At 41.2% G+C, this 24,271-nt stretch overlaps 1 protein-coding gene across 1 annotated transcript in view; it reads right to left on the reverse strand.

Annotated features, from left to right (window-relative positions):
- DNER (delta/notch-like EGF repeat containing) overlaps positions 1–24,271 on the reverse strand; it is a 234,810-nt gene that overhangs the window by 155,011 nt on the left and 55,528 nt on the right. The window contains exon 4 of the mRNA XM_011969147.1: positions 2,169–2,322. Within this exon, the coding sequence (XP_011824537.1) occupies positions 2,169–2,322 (154 nt within the window). The remainder of the gene's footprint in view (positions 1–2,168; positions 2,323–24,271) is intronic.

Genomic DNA, 24,271 nt, shown 5'->3' on the forward strand with positions numbered 1-24,271 from the left:
CTGGAAGACGAGCTGTGTCGGGCTGGGAGCACGATGAGGTCAGCTTGGAGATGACTGAGCTTAGGGTGTCCTGGGACACCTAAATGGAGATGCCATGTAGGTTGTCAAGTAAGTAGGTCTGGAGAGGAGTCTGACCTGGAGATAAAAATCTGGGGACACCACATAACTGTTAAAACAAATGAGGTGACTCCATACAAACTGACTTGGTACGATGTCTGTGATCTACTGCCAAATACACACTGAAAAAAGGCAAGTTACAGAACAACAGGGATCATATCACTTTTTAAAAACATGTAGAAGAATACTTAATCATCTGGCCTGCAAGAGAAATACACACACTCTGACCTACACACAGACACACACACACACACACACACACTCACACAATGAAAGAATATACTAAAATATTAACCTATCCCTAGGATTTGATAAAGTTTAGATGGGAATAGATAAGTGAATGAATTTCACTTTTACAAATTTAGACTATGTTTGCACTCTTGTTTCTTACAATGAGTACTTAATAACTCCAATGCCCACTTCGTTCCATCCCTTTTCTCACCCTTCAACTCCTACCTTATCCTGAATCCCCACCCAGTGTCAGAAGCTGGCAAGAGAATAGGATGGAAAGAGGAAAGATGATGTCAGTTTTTGCACATTATTTTATAACAAAACAAGAACAACTTGGTGTTTGCTTTGAAGATGCATCAAAATAGCTGTGTCAAAACATTCCCTGGTAAAATGTCATTCCTGCTCCTGAAGGGTTTGTAATCAAGTTGGCTGAGCAGTAAGTCAATTAAGATGATTGTCAGAGCATGAAGTCTACAGGCACACTGTCCACTGCACTCTCCCTAGAGACCCTCGATGTGCTCTGAGGATTTCTAAGTCTCATGTAACATCCAAGAACACACCACGTTAATCAAGAAATGTGAAAAACTTCCCATTGTGGAGAATAAGGTAGCAGGAACTTGAACTAACGAATGTACGTGAACAAAAGGAAATTAATATAAACAGGAAGAATTGATGGCTTTTGTGGTTTATCCTGGGTTTTCTTCAGTTACTTAACATAATCACCCTGCACAGTGCCAGCCCACACTCAGTATATACTTGTGGAATTGTTTTTAAAATATCCAAGCCTCTATTGGACCAGGAATATTATTTTTCCAGAACAAAAATGGGGTAATGCTGAAACGGAAGCACTCTAATGGCAGAAAGCCAAGGGACATATTGTGTAGCTCCTTGTGAACTTTCTTCTTCCATTCCCTGATTACATAAAGCAGAGACTGATAGAACCAAATGAGATCTTGAAGCTGCCTTGTTCAACAGCTGCGCAAAGCATTGTTTAACCATCCTTAACTAAGAAGTGTACGCTGAAAATGTGGAACCAGCTCAAATGCCCATCAATCAATGAGTGGATAAAGAAACAAGGACACACAATGGAATACTACTTAGCCATGAAAAGGGACGAATTAGGCTGGGCAAAGTATCTCATGCCTGTAATCCCAGCATTTTGGGAGGTGGAGGCAGGTGGATCACCTGAGGTCAGAAGTTCAAGACCAGCCTAGCCAACATGATGAAACCCCATCTCTACTAAAAACACAAAAATTCGCTGGGTGTGGTGGCGCATGCCTGTAATCCCAGCTACTTGGGAGGCTGAGGCAGGAGAATCACTGGAGCCCAGGAGGCAGAGGTTGCAGTGAGCCGAGATCACACCATTGCACCCCAGACTGGGAAACAGAGTGAGACTCTGTCTCAAAAAATAATAATAATAATAAATTAATTAACGGCATTCACAGCAACCTGGATGGGACTGGATAATATTATTCTAAGAGAAGTAACTCAGGAATGGAAAACTAAACATTATATGTTCTCACTCATAAATGGGAGCTAAGCTATGAGGATGCAAAGGTATATGAATGATACAATGAACTTTGGGGACTCAGGGGGAAGGGTGAGAAGGGGATGAGGAATGAAAGACCACAAATCAGGTTCAGTGTACACTGCTTGGGTGATGAGTGCACCGAAACCTCACAAACCACCACTAAAGCAGTTACTCATGTAACCAAATACCACCTGTTCCCCAAAAACCTATGGAAATAAAAAAAGGAGAGAGAGAAGTGCATGTTGTACAGATATACACCTAATAACTGAACCATGAGTATATATCGTACCGGGAAGGCAAACACAGGTGAAATTGTTCCCATCTTGCTTTTCATTTACATCAATACAGCTCGCGTTGTTCTGGCAAGGTTTCCTCTGGCAAGCAACGTATTCTTCACAGAAAGTACCCACGTACTGCTCCTCACAGGTACAGGAAAAAGTTGCCTAAAACACAAAAAAACACAGAGTCTGTTACCTGGCGCCTCTCAACAGTGTGCTTTGGCTGTGAGACTCAAAGTTCAAAAGAACCACTTCCTTTTTATAATCAGCAATCTAATCAAATCACGTATATCATAATCTAGTTGAAATCCTAGCTGTAAGAAAAATAGTCTTACAGTCTAATCTCAAACACATTTTTCTATTATTTGTTCATATTTATCCCCGTCATTTTCAATCTTCCTAAAATAGAAATGAAATGAACTTGTTTTACGCTAAAATTGAAGTTTTGCTGACCAGACATGGAAATGGCAATTTTGCTAGAGCAGATAGATTGTCCTACAGCCATTAAATTAGATGTCACTCCAACCAACTAAAATCCTTCAACAGAGACAGCACTTGTAACAAAAATGTCATCAAATGTCCAACCCAGACCATCCTTTCAGAGCACTGAGAAAACGCACCAAATCACTCCTTCAACCGGCCTCAATGTACAGCCATGCAGATTATCTGAGTACAAGGGAAAATAAAAGGAGTATAATTCAAGCAACCATTTTGTATAGCTTATGATATTAACATTATCTTAGTAAAAGACCATAACTCAGACACAGAGAATGGAATTTGACTCGAAGCTTCATTTCTGAGATAGTTGTAAAATACAAAAAAAAACTGGGTTTCTTTCCCCTTCTTAATGCCAGCCTGGGGGTAGTGGCATGTCTGAAATAAACCACAAATCTGTCCCCAAAGCCTACGCAAAGTAATATAGATCATTACAGAAGATTTTTATGAGGAAGAGAGGAGGAGAGGCAAAGGACAATGACATTAGCAGATCTTACTACTTAAGAAAATCTAAACAAAACAGACAAAAGTCCCTTCCCCAGCTCATCTCCAAGCCCGGCACATGGGGCAGGTGTTCAGTCTCTACCATTCCCCAGCCATTGGCCCCTCACCCTCCCTGCCTCTCCCTGGCCTCAGCCTCCTGCTGCTGATCTTAGAAAGAGACTCTCTCCTCTTCTCTTCTCCAAGCACTGTCAACTCAGGATCTCCACACAGTACCCCCATAAGCACAACCCACTGCCTGCCTTCCCCTCAAAGAGAAAAGGATTATCCATTCCTCTCTTTAATATGTTTTTGTCTCTCAATCAAGTTTCATAGCTCCTGCACATTTCTTGATGAATTGACTCCTGAATATTTATGTTTTGGTAGCTATTGATAATGAGATATCTTCTTCATCCTATTCTTGTTAATACCCATGATACTTGCTAGTAATTATTACTCAGGAATAGAATACTAGGGTTTTGTTTCCAGTTATCACACTGAGCTTTCAGTACAGATCAGAGTTTTTAGTTGATTTCCAGGTTTTCTATATGACACAAGACCAAATAATAACAATAAGTTCAGAGCAATTGAAAATAGTAATAATGTCATTTTTTCTTCTCCAGTTCTCAAGGTTACGTTGGCAGCTCTTCCAGAATAATTTTGACCTTAAAGGGATGTTGGTAGAATTTACCACTAACTAGATTGTTGGAATGACTGTGAAATTTTATCAAATGCCATTTTAGCTCCTATAGAAATGATCTATTGTTTTCATCTGTGACCTATTATGACATGAATTCAATATCTAGATTTCCTAGTACTGATTCAACCTTATGCTACTGGAAGGAACACCCACTAAAGTCATTATGCAAAATGGTTTTAATATGGCTGGCTTCTATTAGTAGTTACACTTCTACTGCCTTCCATTTCACTCTCCCTTCACCCTCTTTCCCCAACAGACTTCTTTTCTAAGAAAAAGCTGTCCCTTGCACATGAGATCATGTTTTACACTGCATAGGAGGATGTCCCTCACAAGTGACTGACAAAGAAGTGTGAAGACCCCTCAGAAACCAACCAAGACACCAGACAATAGGATATGACATTTAGCTCAACCAAACTGCCAAATGTTATATAGGTGCCTTTCTTCTGTTAACAGAATATGGTTTTTTGGTAAGGGAATATGACAGGTTATTGTAATCCACATAATCAAATCTCCTTTAGTTTAATAATACATTCTTCAATGATATCTTAGAAACTAAAGCAATTAGAATTTTTTTTAAAAAAATAGCCTTTCTTCTTAAGCTGGAGCTATATTTTCTGCCTTCTATTTCTATCATCTCTCACCTCTTTGTGGTAAATGGAAATTCCCTCTTCATTCTAGCAATAAAATGAGGATCTATCTGTTTTTTCATCATGTTTTGAGTTTTTCCCTTTTGTATTTGTAGCTGGAAGCTAAGACAAGCTGTCAGAAAGGTTTTTTTTTTTTTTTTTTAACAGGAAACTCCTTTTTTTAGAACTATCTTCTAAGGACAATCTTGTCCTTGCTCAGATGCATAAGAGAGTACATATTTGACATGTGCGTAAGTCCTGTTTGGAGCTCTCTGTGCGTCGGAAGATTTGTGGCCACCTTTGAAATGTCAATGCAGTGCACGCCCAGTGCATACAGTCCCAAAGCAGGCCTCCAAATCATGACAAATTACTATATGTCATTGGTCTTGGCAGCTGTCCTCTAAAATTTACTTGGTTTGTATCCAGACATTCCATACTGCAGATAAATTTGCTTGATTATTTGAGGGATACATTTAGCATGTAATTCATCTAGTGCGTTCCACGGAAACTATGCTGCTTATGGAAAGAAATTATTAAAAGCCCCAAATCAAATATCCTCAAGGTAGCTTTTTTTTTTTTTTTTTTTTTTGATACAGAGTCTCACTCTGTCACCCAGGTTGGAGTACAGTGGCATGATCTCAGCTCACTGCAACCTCTACCTCCTGGGTGCAAGCGATTCTCACGCTTCAGCCTCCCAAGTAGCTGGGATTACAAGCTCCTGCCACCATGGCCAGTTAATTTTTTATATTTTTAGTAGAGACAGGGTTTCACCATGTTGGCCAGGCTGGTCTCGAACTCCTGACCTTAGGGTTATCCTCTCGCCTCGGCCTCCCAAAGTGCTGAGATTACAGGCGTGAGCCACCGCACCCAGCCTCTTCAAGTTAGCTTTGATTGAATTTAGAGATAAAACAGAAGTTATCCATTTTGTTTTGCTTTATTGCAAGCAGGAGCCTTGAAAGAAACCTGAAGAAACTGTTGAAACAATTGCTTTTGAGAAAGTAAAACACAAAATTGATTCTTAAATTTTGATTGATAGATGAGGAAAGAGGTTAACAAATATTTAACATATTCATGACCATAAAATTTCAGTTAAATATTTGTATATTCTCGATCATAACATCCATAAAGTTAGATTTCTCTCTGTCTATTTTCTAAGAACAAAGAGCTTTCCTATAATATTAAAAAGTTTGTTTTGATAGTTTTAAGACTGTTGACTTGTAAGAGATCATGAATGTTTATTATAGGAAACTATGTTAGCACATCTTTTGTGAAGAACTGTGTTTGACCACTGAAGTTTAACTCATTGCCTGTGATATCACTAATCACTAATCTAAGTCCAGTTAACTCCACCAGCATAAGGGACAAAATAAACTTACTTAAAATTAGCAGCTTAGCTAAATTACAGAAAGATACTTCCTTATAAAAGTATTATATAAGTACATGGAAATGTACTTTTCAAGTAAAATGAACAGTGACCCTCAGAGATTAATTTAAAAACCCAATAAAGAATCTCAATTTTCCTCAACAGCTTGAAGTCAAATATGCCATTTGTACATTGATGAAACGTTCCCAGTCGGTCAGTTGTGGGAAGATGCAGTGCCTGCTACTTGGGAAGCTGAGTGAAGACAACTGCATGACCCCAGGAATTCAAGGTTGTAGTGAGCTATGATCATGCCACTGCACTCCAGCCTGGGTAACAGAATGGGACATTGTCTCTAAAAAAAAAAAAGAAAGAAAGAAAGCAAGAAAAGCCTGGGCACAGTGACTCACCCCTCTAATCCCAGCATTTTGGGAGGTCGAGGTGGGCGGATCACAAGGTCAAGAGATGGAGACCATCCTGGCCAACATGGTGAAATCCCGTCTCTACTAAAAATACAAAAAAATTAGCTGGGCGTGGTGGCACATGGCTATAGTCCCATCCACTCAGGAGGCCGAGGCAGGAGAATCACTCGAACCTGAGAGGCAGAGGTTGCAGTGAGCTGAGATCGCACCACTGCACTCCAACCTGGCGACAGAATGAGACTGCGTCTCAATAAAAAAAGAAAAAAAATTAATAAGGAAACTTCTCAGTTAAAAAAAACCAATCACACATGCATTCACTTATTTATCCTTTCAACAAATGTGTATTAAGCACATACTATGTGCCAGGCACTGTCCTAAGAGCTGAGGGTCACAGAAGTAACAAGACCCTCTCCTGGGGTTTATATTCTAGTAGGGTTGACTGACAATGAACAAAATGAATGAGAAAATGGTATAGTAAATTATAGAAAATGGTACAGTAAATGGCATGGGGAAAACGGAGACAGGGAACAGAAGTGGAAGGGCTGTTATGAAGGATACAATTTAAAACAGGATGTACAGAGAAAGTGACAACAGGGCCAGGACTTGCTGGAGGTGCAGAGTGGCCACAGAGGCATCCGAGGAAAGATATTCCAGGTAAGGGGAACAGCCAGTGCAAAGACTTCAAAGTGGACCATGCCTCACATGCTCAAGAAAGATCCAGAAACTAGTGTGGCTAGAGTATAGCAAATAACAGAGAGAATAGTGTAACATGAGAGGTCACTGGGTGCGCAGTAAAATCAGGTGGGATGGTGGTTTTCAACTAGGGACCATATTACTTCCCAGAAGACATTTGGCAATGTCTTGACATACTTTTTGGTTGTCACAGCTGGGGGCTTGCTACTGGCCTCTGGCGGATAGAGTTCAGGGGTGCTGCTAAACACCTTACAATGAACAGGGCAGGTCCCACAGCAAAAAACTATCCAGTCCCAAATGTCAGTGGTGCTGAGCTTGAGAAACCCTGACGTAGGCTTTATAGGCTACTGTAAGAACTCTGGCTCAGTATAAAATTTTGGAAAAGATAGTTCTTGTGCCAAAACAGACCTGAAAATGTATTGCACATAGTAAAGCTGCTTTACGTTAAATTACCTTGTTTGATTACAATAGTTTGTTTTCTTCAGATAACACCCAGACCCTGAAGGTAAGTAATCCCACAGCCATCTCAAAGCAGAAGCTGCATAGTTATTTATTCGGGAAAATTATGTCTGAGTCTTCCATTTTCACATGATGATGTCAGTCCTACCACCTTAGGTGATCTTCCAAGCATGAGAGGTATCTTTACTCAGCATTATACAATAACTGGCTCTTACCAGATAATTTAACCTAAACTGGATATTGTCCAACATGTATTCATTAATTCCATTCATTCAAAACACACGTTTTTGGAACTCTGCCATATGTCCAGCAATATTGTGCATACTAGAGATGCAGTGAAGGTCGAAAGGACACAGTCCCCATTCTAGTGGAAGAAAAGGACATGTTCCATGTCAGATAACATCCTAGAGGGACAATAAATATATATAGTTTCCTGTCACATTGTGTAAGTGCTATAAAGAAGTGTAAATTGATAGGAGCAGACAGAGAGTGACAATGAGGTGTAAATAGGCCTTTACCACAATCATAGTCTAGTTGGGAAGACCAATGTCTTTGAAGAATTGTACCCAGGTAGAATTCAACCCTTCCTCCACATAGTCAAGCTTTCTACACCTAAATCGAGTCCAACCATCAGAAAACTGAATCTTGGACCATATTCTCTTGTTCCTTTGGCAGAACTGCTTTCACTGAGTTGTCATTTCACCTTATATTCTCAATTAAATATTGAAGAGCCCTATAAGAAACATCCCTAGATCAGGCGCAGTGGCTCACACCTCTAATCCCAACACTTCGGGAGGCCAAGGAGAGTGGATCACTTGAGGTCGGGAGTTCGAGACCAGACTGACCAACATGGAGAAACCCTGTCTCTACTAAAAATACAAAATTAGCCAGGCGTGGTGGCACATGCCTGTAATCCCGGCTACTAGGGAGGTTGAGGCAGGAGAATCGCTTGAACCTGGGAGGCAGAGGTTGCGGTGAGCTGAGATCACGCCATTACACTCCAGCCTGGGCAACAAGAGTGAACCTCTGTCTCAAAAAAAAAAAAAAAAAGAAAGAAAAGAAAAGAAACATCAGAAACATCCCTGTTAAACCTAGTATCACATCTACTATGAGGATATTGTTGAGAACATTATATACCACATATCACTTCGTGCACCATTTACGAACTCTTACCCAAGAAAATTCACTCATTTAAGTGCCACAGTTTTGCTAGTCTTTAGAACTGATGTTTCATCCTCAAGAACGATGCAAATCATGTGATTACTCTTTTTTTTTTTCTTTTTTATTTGGGCTGCTATAAGCTCAGGGTCTAGTTGAAGTTTAGCTTTAACAACTATATAGGGCTCTATGACTACATGACTATTTCTCCTTTCTAACTTGCATATAGACTTCTAATGTATGTATTCCCTGATTCTGACTTTTTTGGCATTTTTCTATTTCAACACTTTATGTAGTATAGAGCCAAATATCACAAATAAATCTAAACCCCTAACACAGCACTCAAGGCCCCTGACAGTCTGGCCCCAACCCACCCTTTCGGTCTTATTCTCTGTCATTTTACCTCTCTCAGTAAAGCCTACTTATTGGTGAAGAAATCATTCCAGTGAGATAAGTCTTCTCAGCAGCTATATTTCTTGCTTTATGGATCAGAACTTATAATTCTATTTTACTTTCTCCCTTAAAGAACATATACAGAAAATATACTTGTCTTTTTTATATATACCAGTGACATCGGTATGAACATAAAAAGCCCAGCTGACTAGAGATTGAATTTCATTGTTTATAAAGCTTGCTTCAGTGAAATTATTGCATTAACCTTCACCACGTCTGTCAGGTGGTTATTACCAGATCTGTCTTAAGAATTGAGAACAGACTCAAAAAAGAGGTCAGGTAAATTATGTCAGGTGTCCCAGCTGGCAAGCAGAAGGTCAAGGCTTGAACTCATATTGTCTAATTCTAAATCCTTTGTCATTCACAGCTGCATACTGTCCCCTCATTACTGTGATGGCCTCGAGTTCAAAAGATACATGTGGGGAGGCCCTTCACCTTAAGGGCATCTGCTAGGTCAAAACTCTAGCTAATGAGTTGATAACTCTCAAATAACCCTGGCAAAGGTGGCATTTTAGTTCTCATTCCAGATTTCTGTGGTTTTTCTACCTCCTCCCATTAGCTCTACATTACTGACTGTCCCTTTGGTTCACTGATTCTAAGTTCCTGTAATCTGAGACTACTACTGAATTTATTCAAATAAGGTGTCAGGATCCAGTTAAAAACTATCCTACCTGGTGGTTGAAAGTACCTCTTAAACATAAAGCACCTAATCGTTCATGAACAGACCTGGGAACTTCAGGCAGTTCACCAGAACTGGAAGCCCTTGATGTCTGGGACTCCAGTTACTCAGACATAATGGATGCTTAGGTGTTCACTGAAATAAACTGACGTCATAAAAGGCTGTTAGTCATACAAAGCAGTAGTCTTGCAGGAGAGGTCTGCAGAGGCACAGGATCTTCTCCTCCTTCTTCCTTGTCTATCTCCGATATCCTGGGTTTGTTGTAAGAGCATCAAAGTCATTCTTTGAGCACATGTTTATACTAACTAGGATAACTGGAACCAGGATTAGGAGGACAGTCCCAAGCCAAGAGGCGACGAACAGGCCCCTAACTCTGAAAATGAAATGGAGATGATTCAAGCCACTCCTTGCTCAAGGACCCTCCAGGCCAATTTTGATTTCCATCGTGAGCCAGCCTAATTCCAAACAGCATCTGGGTTATTCATAGTTAAATGTCCAAACATCTGCTAGGTCAAAACTCTGGCTAATGAGTTGATAATGGTTGAAGCTAGGTGACACAGGCGTGGTGGTCTGCCAGTTACTCTATTTTTATATATGTTTGAAAATTTTCCATAATAAAACAAAATTGTTATTTTTATTTTAATAATCTGGCTAAGTACCAAGAAAGGAAAGATAAAACTTGGAAACACCGGAACTCCGTTTGAGCATCCCACCTCTGGCTCCTCTCTGTGGAATCCGCCATTGCATCTGCTGCAGGACTGCTGCGGGGAACACTGTGAGCATGTGGCTGAGTCCCCCCATGTGGAGTCCCACTCCAGAGATTTATTTCATATCCAAGTGCCAGGAAAAGCTTTGCTTGCCCTAAGGGACTAACATGTTTTCTCCTTTTGGACAACATAAATCACATAACAGAGCGTATTTCCCTCCAAACAACCCCGTCAGCTTGAAGAAAAGGCTCAGCCATTCCTATGCCAAGGAAGGGTCTGGCTGCCCCTCGGCTTCCCCAGTGTACTGGGGTCATGACTAGGGCATGCCCAGCCCCAGCCTTAGCGGAAGGAGAGGAATTCCTGCTTACAGAGCCTATGGGTAAAAAGTCCGAAGACCCCTCTAAACCAATTCCCCACATACTGGCAGCATCAAGTTGAGTCAGTTTCCTAACATTGGAAAGCTCTGGAATCATTTTGCTCCTAATTAATGGAGGAGCTCCGGGAGCCTGTCTGTGAAGATTCCAGGAGTAAGGGCTTTCTGCAGCCACTTTTACCGAGAGCTTATGTTACCCCAAGCAGCCATCAGTGGAAGGAAGTGTGTCCTGGCCGACTCATGTAATGACACAGCATTGGTCAGGGTCTAGGGAGAACTGACCATCACCCCAAATGCACTGACCCTGAATCTGTGCAGACAGAGGTCACGGAGATACCTTGTCCTGATAACCCTCAGCCGAGGATCTATTAACCCAGCTCCTAGGCTGTGGGAACCAGACAGGACAGTCATTTAGGTCTGAAATTACATAGGTGACAGACACTAAAACCTAGATAGAAAACAGCAACCGCCGAGCGCGGTGGCTCAAGCCTGTAATCCCAGCACTTTGGGAGGCCGAGACGGGCGGATCACGAGGTCAGGAGATCGAGATCATCCTGGCTAACCCGGTGAAACTCCGTCTCTACTAAAAAAAAAAAATACAAAAAACTAGCCGGGCGAGGTGGGGGGCGCCTGTAGTCCCAGTTACTTGGGAGGCTGAGGCAGGAGAATGGCGTAAACCCGGGAGGCGGAGCTTGCAGTGAGCTGAGATCCGGCCACTGCACTCCAGCCCGGGCAACAGAGCGAGACTCCATCTCAAAAAAAAAAAAAAGAAAGAAAACAGCAACCATTGCCTACATTTTCATTTGATTAAGCGTAGGGGAGCTATGACTAAAGGGTCAGAAAACCAGTTCAGCATCCCCTTTTAGCCATGTAGAGTTTAGCCTCCTACTAAACCCAAATTTAGTATTTCAAGAAGCAAAAAGGACTATGTGGATGTAAAATTTAAGAGACTACCTGAGAATTCCGTGTATAATGTAAAAATGACTATAAATGCCTTTTCCTACACCCAGACCACACAAGAACACCTGGAACCTAGCCATAGAGACAAATTGTTGCCTCTTTGGGGGAACACAGTGCTTAAAGAAAAACTACGAATTGCATGTTTTAAATTCTTGTCTTTTGGCTGGGTCTTATTGTTCTATTATTCATTACACATGTAATTTAACATATTAATATCACTTATAGCTCATAATTTTATTTCCCCACCATTCTTAGATATACTATCGTTCTTTTATTTGGGTTCATTAGTTGCAAATGTAGTAGCTTATTACAAAAAAAAAAAAAAAAAGACAAGTGTAGAAACATGCAGATCATCTCAGCATTAAATTCAGGATTTGACATTCATGAATTCATAGAATTCCTTCGGCTTAAATGTTAAATTTTAAATAATAGTAACAATAATGAGAGTCCTGCTCTTTCCTTCCAAGGACACTGAAGTTTACTTTACTACCCAGGGGAGAAGAAAGTAAATGTCTTTTAGGAAATGCTGTAGAAGCCGTTCTTCCTAAAACTAGATACATGGGTTGGCAGAATGGAGACGTTCAAAGGCAGCTTCCAGCCATATCCTGGCAACTCATGTGTTCTCAGCACTCTTGGAGTGGTTATAATTAGGCATACAATTTACATGTAATCAGCCTTGATCTTCAATTCACTCACATCTGTGTATTTATTTGCTGCAATGTTCTAATCCATTAACAAAAGTAAAGTTTGACTTTAAAAAAAAAGAATGTCATTGAAAATTCATCTTTGAATTTCCCTGAAAAAAGAGCCTGTTCCCACAAGTAGACAACAAACCATTCTACTTTCTTATTTTTAAATTCCATTTAGCCCTCTAGTTATTTCCTGTGTTATAGCACAAGAAAATGGAAAAAAAAAAAAAAAAAAACTTTAAGAAATGAAAATTTTTTGGCATAAATTACCAATAAGAAGGTCTGGTTAAAGAATAGAGAAGCTGCCCAGCATCTTCAAGTTACCTCAGAGGGGAGCAAAAATGATAAAATGGTGAAGCAGCGGTGACTCTTCCTAAAGATGGAAAGCCGATGGGGACGGAACAGAGGACAAAGCTATTCTCTAATGAAGAAAGCCCTGCCATGTGCCAGGCATCAAGGGAGGCTTCTTTCATTTAATCCTCCCAAGAGTCTTCCAAAAGAAGTGTGATTTTTCCGTTTTACCAATAAGGAAACAAATCAGAGAATTTAAGTGGCTTGCTCAAGGTCACACAGCTAGTCAGAGGCAGAGGGGCTCAGATTGGATCTCACTGTAAAGACCTTCTTACAATTTAAGACATTCAGAGATGCAAGGTAGGAGGGACAGGACTCAGACAACCTCCTGAGAAAGGTGATGAGGGGAGTGTGATGCACTGAGTGGGAATGGGAAGGGGGTGACCCCCTAAGGCCTCGTCCACTCTTAAGTCTGGTAGCCCTGGGTTCCAGCCCCATGTAGGGCACAAATCCTCTCTGCCACTGTCCTGGTCCCAGAGATTTCATGTTGCTCCAGAACGCTAACAACCCCATCGTGGGTTTCTTTCCTACTCTTTCTGTATTCGTTTGCTAGGGCTGCCGTAATGAAGTATCACAGAGTAGGTGGCTTAACCAACACAACTTTCTTTCTCATCGCTCTGGAGGATACACAGCCTGAGGCAACAGTGTCGGCAGAGCTGGTTTCTCCTGAGGCCTCTCTCCTTGGTTTGCCCATGGCCATCTCCTCCCTGTGTCTTCACACAGTCTTCACTCTGTCTGTCTATGTTCTAATGTCCTCCCTTACCTCTTTAAAGAACCTACCTAAATATAGTCACACTCTTAGTGCTGGAGGTTACGACTTCAACATACAAATTTTGAGGGGCAGGAGGACAGAATTCAAACCATACTACTTCCCTTTCCCCTTTCTGCTTCTTCCTCCAACTATTTTCAGAGCAGCCTTCCTCAAATGCTGCTTTTAGTCCTTCACAGATATCAGATGCTTACTGTATTCACCCTCTTATCCTACAGGGTGCACAATATTCCTTGAACAATTGCTGTGTGAAGAGGTTAGCAATGCATGCGCAGACGCAAAAAAACATAGTTCATGCGCTCCAAGAACTGACAATCCGGTTAGAGAAAAAATCTGTGTCATTCTCATCATCACGATCATCTTCACTGTGAATATTTATTAGGTCCTCTATAAATGCCAGGCATTGTACTAAAGGCTTTGCAAAATGCAGTTATCCTCGTAGCTACCTTTGGGGTGGCTGTCATTGTCATTCTAATTTTATATTTGAGGTAACTGAGGCACACAGAGGGTGAGTAAACTGACCAAGGTCTGCCAGCTCATAAATGGAAAAGCTGACGTCTGAATCCAGCTAGTCTGATGGCAAGACCTGCTCTTTACGCTGGAAGAACATGAAGCACAGATGACAATCAGCATACCCAGGGAAAACACGACCTTGCTTGCTGAGATCCTGTTCCTGGGTCTTCTCCCTTTTTGACCATGGGTAAGTAATTTATATTATTTATTGCATTGTTTCCTGTTAGGCCTGACTTCCAAAACGGGAAAAAATAAAAGGAGATGTGCTGTTACCCAAAGATGCTATTATTTATGTTATATTTTTTAAATTTAACTGTTGAAAGCTCTAAAATGACACAACTGATATTCAAAAACACCTGTCCAGTAACAAAGGAGTCAGTGCGGACATAAACACAATTGCTGTACTCATGACACAGGACGGTTGACTGGTCCTCCTTCCCAGTTCCTGCAGGAGTGAGGCAAGGAAATCAGAACAAATCACAGGCTAGATTCATGAACCAGGCTGTACGCAGAGATCAGAAATTGGGCTGGGGTAAGATCCCCAAACCCCCGCTTCCCCAGTCTCTTTTTTCCCATTAAGATTACCCAGCCCTTCACAAATCTTGGAGATAGGGAAGAATCAAATACCCAAACAACTGTGGACATCAGGCAGGAGCTGCACCTGCACCTGCACCTGCACCTGGTCCAGGTAAAAGGGTGAAGCCCTTGGTCCCTTATACGGAGTCCCCAGTGCCCTGACTGTTTCTAACACTCTAATTGCTCTGAGCCGGTCCTGAGCAGCAGCTTTTGTTCTTCTGGGGTTGAACCATTGAGTTCTCAAGATGTTTGTCACCATCCAAAACTCAAGATCCTGAGATAGGGAGATGGACGTGACAAACTCCCCTGGGCCACGCCCCCTTTAATGATGAGGCTGCCATCTCAGCACATCGCTCTGATGTGTGGTTCTTCTGTCGTCTCCCTTCCTCCATTCCTGTTTCCCTGTCTCTCCTCATCCCCATGGGGCTCATTCACATGTGTGGTTCATAACATCACGGGCTGCAGCTTAAAAACATGCATGTGTCTCGATGCCCATCTTTGGCAGGGATGTGGGCCTTCTTCTGTGCATCTGTAACTTTAACCCAGTTTCATTTTCCTAGTCAACCTAAAATTCTTTGCCTCAGTCTTCACATCAACTTTCCTTTTCATCAGTTATTTTATGGTTTATGTATTTTTGTGGATAGCCTCAAGTCTAATGCAAAGAGAGAGACTGTAAATAAATTTAAAAGTAGAACATTGCATAAAGCTGACATAAGGAATTACTTTAGTCTTCCTAATAGGAAGTGAATGCCAGCTTTACAGTCCATTGTTTTCCTATAGAAATAACAATATACACTTAAATCTAAATATTGATATAGCCTAAATTCCAAGAGTTTTATGTAATCCTTGATATCATGGAAGTTAACTAAAAAGCTTTCTTCAGCATTTAAAGAAAAACACTTGGCATTTTATTTCTATAGTCTCTGATCTAATCAATGCATTTCTTACTTTATTTATTATTATTTCTTTTTGAGACTAAGTTTTGCACTTGTTGACCAGGCTGGAGTGCAGTGGTACGATCTTGGCTCACTGTAACCTCTGCCTGCCAGGTTCAAGCAATTCTCCTGCCTCAGCCTCCCAAGTAGCTGGGACTACAGGCATGTGCCACCACGCCCGGCTAATTTTTTGTATTTTTAGTAGAGATGGGGGTTTCACCGTGTTGGCCAGGCTGGTTTCAAACTCCTGACCTCAGATAATCCACCTGCCTCAGCCTCCCAAAGTACTGGGATTATTTCTTACTTTATTGAATCTATACCCACACAAACTGATATAACATCAGCAAAGGTGGGAAAGTCCTACTATTCATCTTAATTAAATCTTATCTCATTAAATGCTTGTTGATTTCATTATTTTAATATTAAACAAAAGGCAGGTTAGATCTGATAAATGTGTTTCTCCAGATTAATTAGAAAAAGAATCATTTTAATAATCTCTGGAAGAAACTTATCAACATATCTAACTCAAGAGTGGCAAAAGAATTAGAAAAATTCACAAACAAAATGAACCTTGCTTGCCTTTGAATTTTTATTAATCTATAATATTCACACGAAGCGATTTCTTTTGTGTGATAATTTAATCCTCCAATTCTGAGCAAGAAAGGAAATCTGCACACGACTTTAAATTTAAGAACATTAACTCTGCTCGCATCTTCCTCTCAAAACTACCTCAGTTAATGCATCATATTTTAACCATTATGATGCTTCTAGTTTCTTTCCGAACTCATTTATGATCCCTAGACTAGGATATTGAATTCAGGCTCTTTTATTCAGAGGAAATGAAATCCATGCTTAATACCCTAGAGCAGCAGTCCCCAACCTCTTTGGCACCAGGGACCAGTTTCGTGGAAGACAATTTTTGCCTGGACAGGGATACGGAGGTGGTTTTGGGATGAAACTGTTCCACTTCAGCTAATCGAGCATTAGCTAGATCCTCATAAGGAGGGTGCAAGCGGGATTCTTCACATGCGCAGTTCACAACAGGGTTTGCGCTCCTATGAGAATCTAATGCCTCCTCTGATCTAACAGGAGGCGGAGATCCGGCAGTAATGCTAGCTCGCCCGCCGCTCACTTTCTACTATGCGACCTGATTCCTAACAGGCCACAGGCAGGTACCAGTCTGTGGCCCAGGGTAGGGGACTCTGCTCTAGAGCCTCTGTGTCCCCATCTGATGATGGGAATGGTGAAAATGCCTGTCACAGGGCTGTAGGGTGTGGAAGTCTTTGAGCCAACACAGATCTATCTAGGTGCTGGAAAAAACATTAAGTCACGTCCTCATTCACGTGCTCAGCCTACAGCAAAGGCCAATCGCCTTGCAGTATGGCTGCCATCTACTACGGTCCTTGGTGTGGAAGCCAACCTCAAATTCTTTTTTCTAAGTATTAGTTACAGAGGCTCATGTTAAAAAGAAAAAGATCCTGTGAGTTGGCCTAAGCACCTGTCCTCTCCAAAGCTGCATAACTAGGCTTTTGCTGTGAAATGAGGCTCAAGGTCGTCCACATCATCCAGTAAGGGATTCTCCCAGAGCCTGCAAAGCTCCTTTGAAACATAGCCTGGTTTATTTGGCATAATCTCTGCCTCAGAAGAATAATTCAAATACCACCAGCTTCCCCTGTTTCTGAAATGAAACCCAGACACGAGGCTCAGATACGCACTCATATCTGATGATTCTCATCTCCCCAAACCCAGATCCCTGTTCTCACAGCCCATACCTACAAGGTGCACCTACATTCTAGAACGATCTACTATTCTCACTTTCACAGAAATCAACCCCCAATTAAAATGAGTTGTTCCAGTTTTAGTAATAGATAACACCTTAAAGTGTTACTATTTTAGGGACATTTGCATTTAAATAGAAAGCCATGCCTTTATTATACAGGAATTAAGTTCAAAGAACAGAAATCCAGGCAGCCTTCCAGGCTGGTGTCTCAAGGAAATTTGGGGTTAAGAAACCATCCTCGATAGCTTTGAATCTTACCTCAGTGCCTTCTGTCCAACAGCATGGGCAACTGGATTGTATCAATGTTTGAGTTACTTCTATTTTTTAAAAAGAACGTTCTGCTCAGAAGCAAAAACTTCATAATAACATTTTAAAGTTATTTCCTCCTACTATTACTCCTGGCTGGTAGCTATGGTTTCTCAATTTTTTAGAAGACCTATGTATCAGCTTTCTTTTTGGGATGGGGAATGATTATATATTCACGAGTATTTCTGGCTAAAATTGACATACATCAACAATTTTATATTTTAACCACAAAACTGAAATACACTTAGCTGAGTAGAGCTTCAAAGCAATGGCTAAAAAGTGAGGCAAACGGCACATTTCTGTGGTCAGCTGCACCAACACTTGTCACAACACAGGTCTTTAAAAAAATTACATGCCAGTGAATGGAGCATGTGCTAATGACTCGAACTTAAGTATCAACTTTCTTCCAACAATTATCCTGCAAGATTAGAACTCCAAGAGGGAAATTAGACGTGAGTCTAGCCCCAGTGATTTCCACTGAAGCCAATTACAATCCCTTGTGTTGGTCAGAAGAGTCCTGGGTCACTCAAAAGAGGATGAGTGGTGGGAGAAACTTCCTAGGGTAACAGGGTCAGGATGCCAAGTGCAATGAGCACCATGAGAAGGTGACTATTGACGGAGGCAACCGATGGCTTCTTTCATGGTTTGTGCCTCACATGTGCCACCTTTTACTGGGAAAATGCTCTACAAAGTGCTTCCACCTATGTGATGTTATTTCAATTTCCATTAGAAATTTTTCCAGCATTTACACAGATTTGTGCAGCCTAAGACCTTCCACCCACCACAGCCCTGTGACACAGATATTTCTCTCATCCCCAGGATCTGATAGGGATACCAAGGCTCTTGGGAAATAAGAAGTACAATGTCAGTAAATGCTGGAGTCAGACATTGAACCCTGATCTCTCCCCGCAAGTCTGCTGGCTTCCACAGGGCCATGAAACCTCCTACTTTATCAGATGATTTTGTATAAATATGGAAGCCCGTGCTGAACATCACCTGGACTGAGGACAGGAACACATAAATATTTGCTGTCCCCTTGAATCCTCTCTCCAACTAGGCAACACAAATAACGCCTTCCCATGCTTCTTACTGCTGTAAACAAAATTGAAAAATGTGAGTGCCTTTGCAGTGCTAAAAATTTTCTGAATTCCAATCCTTACTGAGATGGTGTCACTTAACTCCCTAGAGCCTCGGTTTCCATTGGATAATTCGGGTAAAGAAAATGTCCATGTCCCAGGGCTGTGGCGGGTGGGAGATGCTTCCTACCAGGGCACAGCAATGGCACTGACGTCTCACTAGTAGCCTGTGGATTTCAATCAAGCTAATGTCAGGGAGTATATGTGATTAAATTGCAAAATGGATTGTTCTTCTGGTAGAAAATGGATGTATAATATTATGCTAATCTAAATATGGAAGCCCATACTTCTCACAGTTTCATTCATATCATTCATTTTAGCAACCTGAGAAAGCCCTTCAGGCAAAAGGCAAGTCTGCCTGCTGCTTTTGATTTTAGATACCACAACATGATATCTTTTTTTTTTAATCCTCAAATCTACCATGTGTGAAGAAATCCTAACAATAGAGGAGCGAGCTTCGGCTGAAAAATCAATGAAAATCATTCAAGCTTGATGATAAGTGACTGGATACTACAAGTTCCCATTGTCTGTGGTTAAGCCCCACCTTGATCTCCTCCAACTCCAAGCTAACCACGACACTTGCCATTCAGCCACCCATCTTTCCAAAGGCTATTTTTCCATCCAAGACCCCTACCACACTTCCTCTGAAGATTGTTTCATCATCACTTCAGTTGGTGCTTTCATGACATATATAACTCATCCCTTCAATATTTTACTTTCTACTGAACATTAATACTTCTGGAATTAACATTTAATTTGGCTAATGTGTATGATTTTGTTCAACTGTCCATTACTCACACCTGTAGTACTTTGTTTACCAACACTTACATCTATAGGAAACCAAACTAAGACCAGAAAATTACAAGAAAAAAAAGTAAAGGTAAAATACTAATGAGAAACCACATAAAGAAATGAAGAAGAGGCCAGGTGCAATGCAATGGCTCATGCCTGTAATCCCAACACTCTGAGAAGCCAAGGCAGAAGAATTCCTTGAGCCCAGAAGTTCAAGACCAGCCTGGGCAACATAGGGATACCGTCTCTACAAAAAATAAAAAACTTGCTGGGTGTAAGCTGGTACACACCTGTGGTCCCAGCTGCTCAGGAGACTGAGGCAGGAGGATTGGTTGAGTCTGAGAGGTCAAGGCTGCAGTAATCGCACCACTGCACGCCAGCATGGCTGGCAGAATGAGACCTCAAGTCCTTTTTTTTTTTTTTTTTTTTTTTGAGGCGGAGTCTCGCTCTGTCGCCCAGGCTGGAGTGCAGTGGCGCAATCTCAGCTCACTGCAAGCTCCGCCTCCTGAGTTCACGCCATTCTCCTGCCTCAGCCTCCTGAGTAGCTGGGACTACAGGCACCCACCACCATGCCTGGCTAGTTTATTGTATTTTTAATAGAGATGGGGTTTCACTGTGTTAGCCAGGATGGAGACCTCAAGTCTTAAAAAAAAAATGAAGAAGGTTAATAGAAAAGAAAAATGAAAAACACACTAAAGAAGTTTAAAAAGCACTTATTGAACTATAATGTGGAGATAGAATGAAGAGAGAGAAAGCAAAAAAAAATTTTAAGTTTTTCTATAGATATAGACCTAAACACACATGCATAATTATTTATGAAATATATAAATGGTATTCTATAAACAGCTATAGTTACTTACTCTGTTCATATACTTCAATGTTTCCCCAGATTCCTGCCAAAATATTGTCACTGTGCAAAAACAAAATGCATAAATGACAGCTCTGATGTCCTACATAATTAATGACCTTTAAACTCTGGGCAACTCTGGGACATTCCACATTTGCCAGGGCCTCTTCAGATTCCCAGGAAGACTGTCATGTTAGAGTCCCCTGTGCCCTTCTTTCTCCATTCGAGCCCTAAACGATATCCCATTGCACATATCACATAACCACTTCTGTCTGAGGACTGAGACACGGCTCAAATTTTCTGCCCAGAAATTGCATGGAAACTAACTACAGTCACACAAAAGAGAGATGACTGCATTCATGGCAACGGTCTGAGAAGGCCTGTAGCAACCTTGCTGGGTTTGTCCATTACTGAGCAGCTGCCAAATTGCAGGGGGAGCTTTCTCATTCCCTTCTGGAGTCAGCTTCTCTATCCCTTATTGACTTGGAAATATCCTATTTAACCACAGAAATATCATTAAACTAGAAACTCTCCTCTGCTATGAACTTGGAAAGAACTAATGCCCGTGACTCAATTAAATGCTGATCTTAGCTTTAAAATGCCCATTATGTGAAAGAAAATTGAGTACGGAATGATTCCCCTGTTACCAATCGGTAACAGATATGTGGGTTTAGGCCAAGTTTCTTGGAATTATTCTTGGAGTACAAGGAAAAGGCAATCTAAAGGAAGAAACCCATAAGAGCATTCATGACAGCCTGACAGATGCTGGGGGTGAGGTGTGACCTGCCCTTTTCCCACAGTGGTGGTGACTTCTTTTTGGGTCAAGGCAATATTAGGGTACCATCTTCTCTGAATTTGCCTTTACATTCCCTAGAAACAAACCAAGCTTCTAAAAGACTCTCAGACAAAGCATAACCTGAGAGTGAGCAGATATGCCAGCTCTGCCCTAACCTAGGCCAATATTCAAGGCAGCTCCCAGCAAATTCAATCAGCTACCTCCATCCAAAGCAAAGCAATCCAGTATTTCCAGGAGTGCTGCTCTCAAACAATTCAACAAAGTGATGTGTACCGTTGTTTCTTGCCCTGTAACCCAGATCTGCCTCATGGACAAACAGCATATGGTTGGAATTCAGTTTGGTTGGGGAAACTCATTTTTTCGCAAAGACATAAAGCAGCACCTATAATATTTTTTTCATAAAGCTTTGATTAACATAGCATCATTGATCATTAGAGAAATGCAAGTCAAAAGCATAAGATACCAATTCACACTCGCAGGATGGCAAGAATAAAAAAAAATGGAAAAGAAAAAGTGTTTGTATGTGGAGACATTAGAACACTTGTACCTTGCTGGTGGGAATGCAAAATGTTTCAGCCGCTGAAAAAAACACTTTGGTAACTCCTCAAAAAGTAAAACACAGAATTGGCATGTGAACCAGCAATTCTACTCCTTAGGTATTCACCCAAAAGAACTGAAAACAAGGACTTAAACAAATACTTGTACAGACATGTTCATAGCAGCATTAACCACAATGGCCAAAAGGTAGAAACAACCCAAATGTCTATCAGTGATAAATGGACCTTGTGGTATATCCATACAATGGAACATTACCCAGCCATTTAAGTAAGGAAGTAGTGATACATGCTACAATATGGATGGGACAGAAAACATTATGCTGAGTGAAAGAAGCAGACACAAAAGGTCCATTTAATATGATTCCCTTTATATGAAATGTCCAGAGCAGTAAATCCACAGAGACAGAATGCAGATTGGTGGTTGACAGGGTTTGGGGGAAGGGACAAATGGGGAGTAACTGCTTAATGAATACGGTGCTTTATTTTGGGGGTGACGAGAATGTTTTGGAACTAGACAGAGATGGTGGCTGCATGAAGCTGAATGTACTTAATGCCATTGAATAGCTCACCTTAAAATGGTTAATTTTATGTCATTTGAATTTCACCTCCATTTTTAAAATGTAAAGCACCTCTGTCCAGTCTTTTGCCTGACATCACTTGCTCAGAAAAGGAAGGTTTCCTCCCCTTCCCTGCAGCTTTCCCCACCTCTGTCAATTCCATCCCCTCCAAGACCTTCATCTGTTAATTACACCTCACCTAACCATTCCAACAGCTCCCGCCTCCCCAGCTGCCGGTTTCTTTCCCTCGGCCTATTTCAATGTGATGCATCCTCTGCTCTAGAAGCAAAAGCCTTTCTTTTGACCAAATTTCCCACTCAGGTACCATCCCACTCTGTCCTTCTTTTCAATGTCAAACTTATCAAAAAGGCAAGCCCCACAGATTGCCAAAGCTCCTCCTTGGTTGCTATAATCTGGCTTCCTCCCCACCATCATGACTGTCTTCCCAACATAAAGATCCAGGGGCAAATTCTCAGGCCTTCCTGCAAGGAGAAGGTCCCAGGCCCCGGGTGGAACCCAAGAAATGAAGCCCAGGGAAGCCGACCAATTTCCTGGAAAGCAACTGCTCAATTTCCTTGTTTCTTTTTACTGTCTAGAAAGTTTTCAACAATGTTTATCAGAAAAGTTGGTTTTAACCACTTTAGAAGATTTCTATAACTTTAATTCGCTGGCTTTCATTTTATCTTTCAACAGGACTTGGGGGAATGTTCAGTTCACTTCTAACCTGGCCACATGTAGGCTGCTGGCAGAGAAGGGAAGGGAGAGAAAGTGCCTTTGGAATAATAAGGGAGACAGCTGCTGATTTCGGGCTGGGCGTGGGGGTGTGGGTGGAAATGGAAGAGATGGGGTTGAGGGGATCAAGGAGCAGACAAAGATGGGGAGTTTGTCAAATCTGCTTTTAGTAGATTGACCCAGAGCTGTTACAAGGAAGCCATTCAAAGAATCACCACAGAGGAGAGACTATTGTGTGGATTTTCAAGACCAAAGAGAGAAAAAACTGAATTATTCAAAACTAAACTAAGGGTGCTCAGAATAATAAGTTAAAGGTAAACAAAGTCAAAACAGGTCTAGACAAAAAGGATTAGAGGCATGGCCTGAACCAGAACAGAGGATCTCAAAATGTGATTTCCAGTACTCCAGTGGGTCCCTGAGATCCTTTCAGGAGGTCCATGAGGTCAAACCGATTTTATAACAATATTAAGACATGATGTGCCTTTTCCACTCTGTTGACATAGACACCAAAGATGTAAAAACAATAGTAAGAGAAACTGCTGATGCCTTGGTAAGAGGCAAAGCCACGGCTTTGAAGCAGTAGACTGGGCTCATCACCATCACTAGGCACTTGCAGAGGGGAAAAAAATGTCGGTTTCACCTCGAAAGTCCTTGATGCGACAGTAAAAATTAAAATTTGATGAATGCACTCTCAACCCTGGAGTGCACATCTTTCCAACATTCTGTCTGACAATGGAATGTGTGCACCAGGCCTTCCTGCTCCACACGGGAAGCACCATGGCTCCCTCAAGAAAGCACACTTGGGCCATCGTTCGCCGTGACCTGAGCTCGTCCATTTTTCATGGAACATCCTTTTTCCTTAAAAAAATGCCTGAAAGACAAACTGTGGTTATTGAGACATGGCTATTTCCATTTTCAACTAACTATCTATTGAGGCTGTATTTTCTTCTTAGACTTCAACGAAAACAATATATTGTAACAGATTGAATGCAGAAGCAAATGTGAAAATCCAGCTGTCTTCTTTTAAACCAGACATTAAAGAAATTTGTAAAAATGAAAACAATGCCACTCTTCTATTTTGTTTTGATTTAGAACTATAATTATTATTCATTTAAAAGGTATTATTATGTTAACATGTGATGAGTTTATTGGGTTTACTAATAAGATGAATTTATATTTTTTAATTCTTCTTTTTTTTTTTTTTTTGAGATGG

This window comes from Mandrillus leucophaeus, unplaced genomic scaffold, assembly GCF_000951045.1.
Source record: "Mandrillus leucophaeus isolate KB7577 unplaced genomic scaffold, Mleu.le_1.0 Scaffold878, whole genome shotgun sequence".
Taxonomy (NCBI): Eukaryota; Metazoa; Chordata; class Mammalia; order Primates; family Cercopithecidae; genus Mandrillus; species Mandrillus leucophaeus.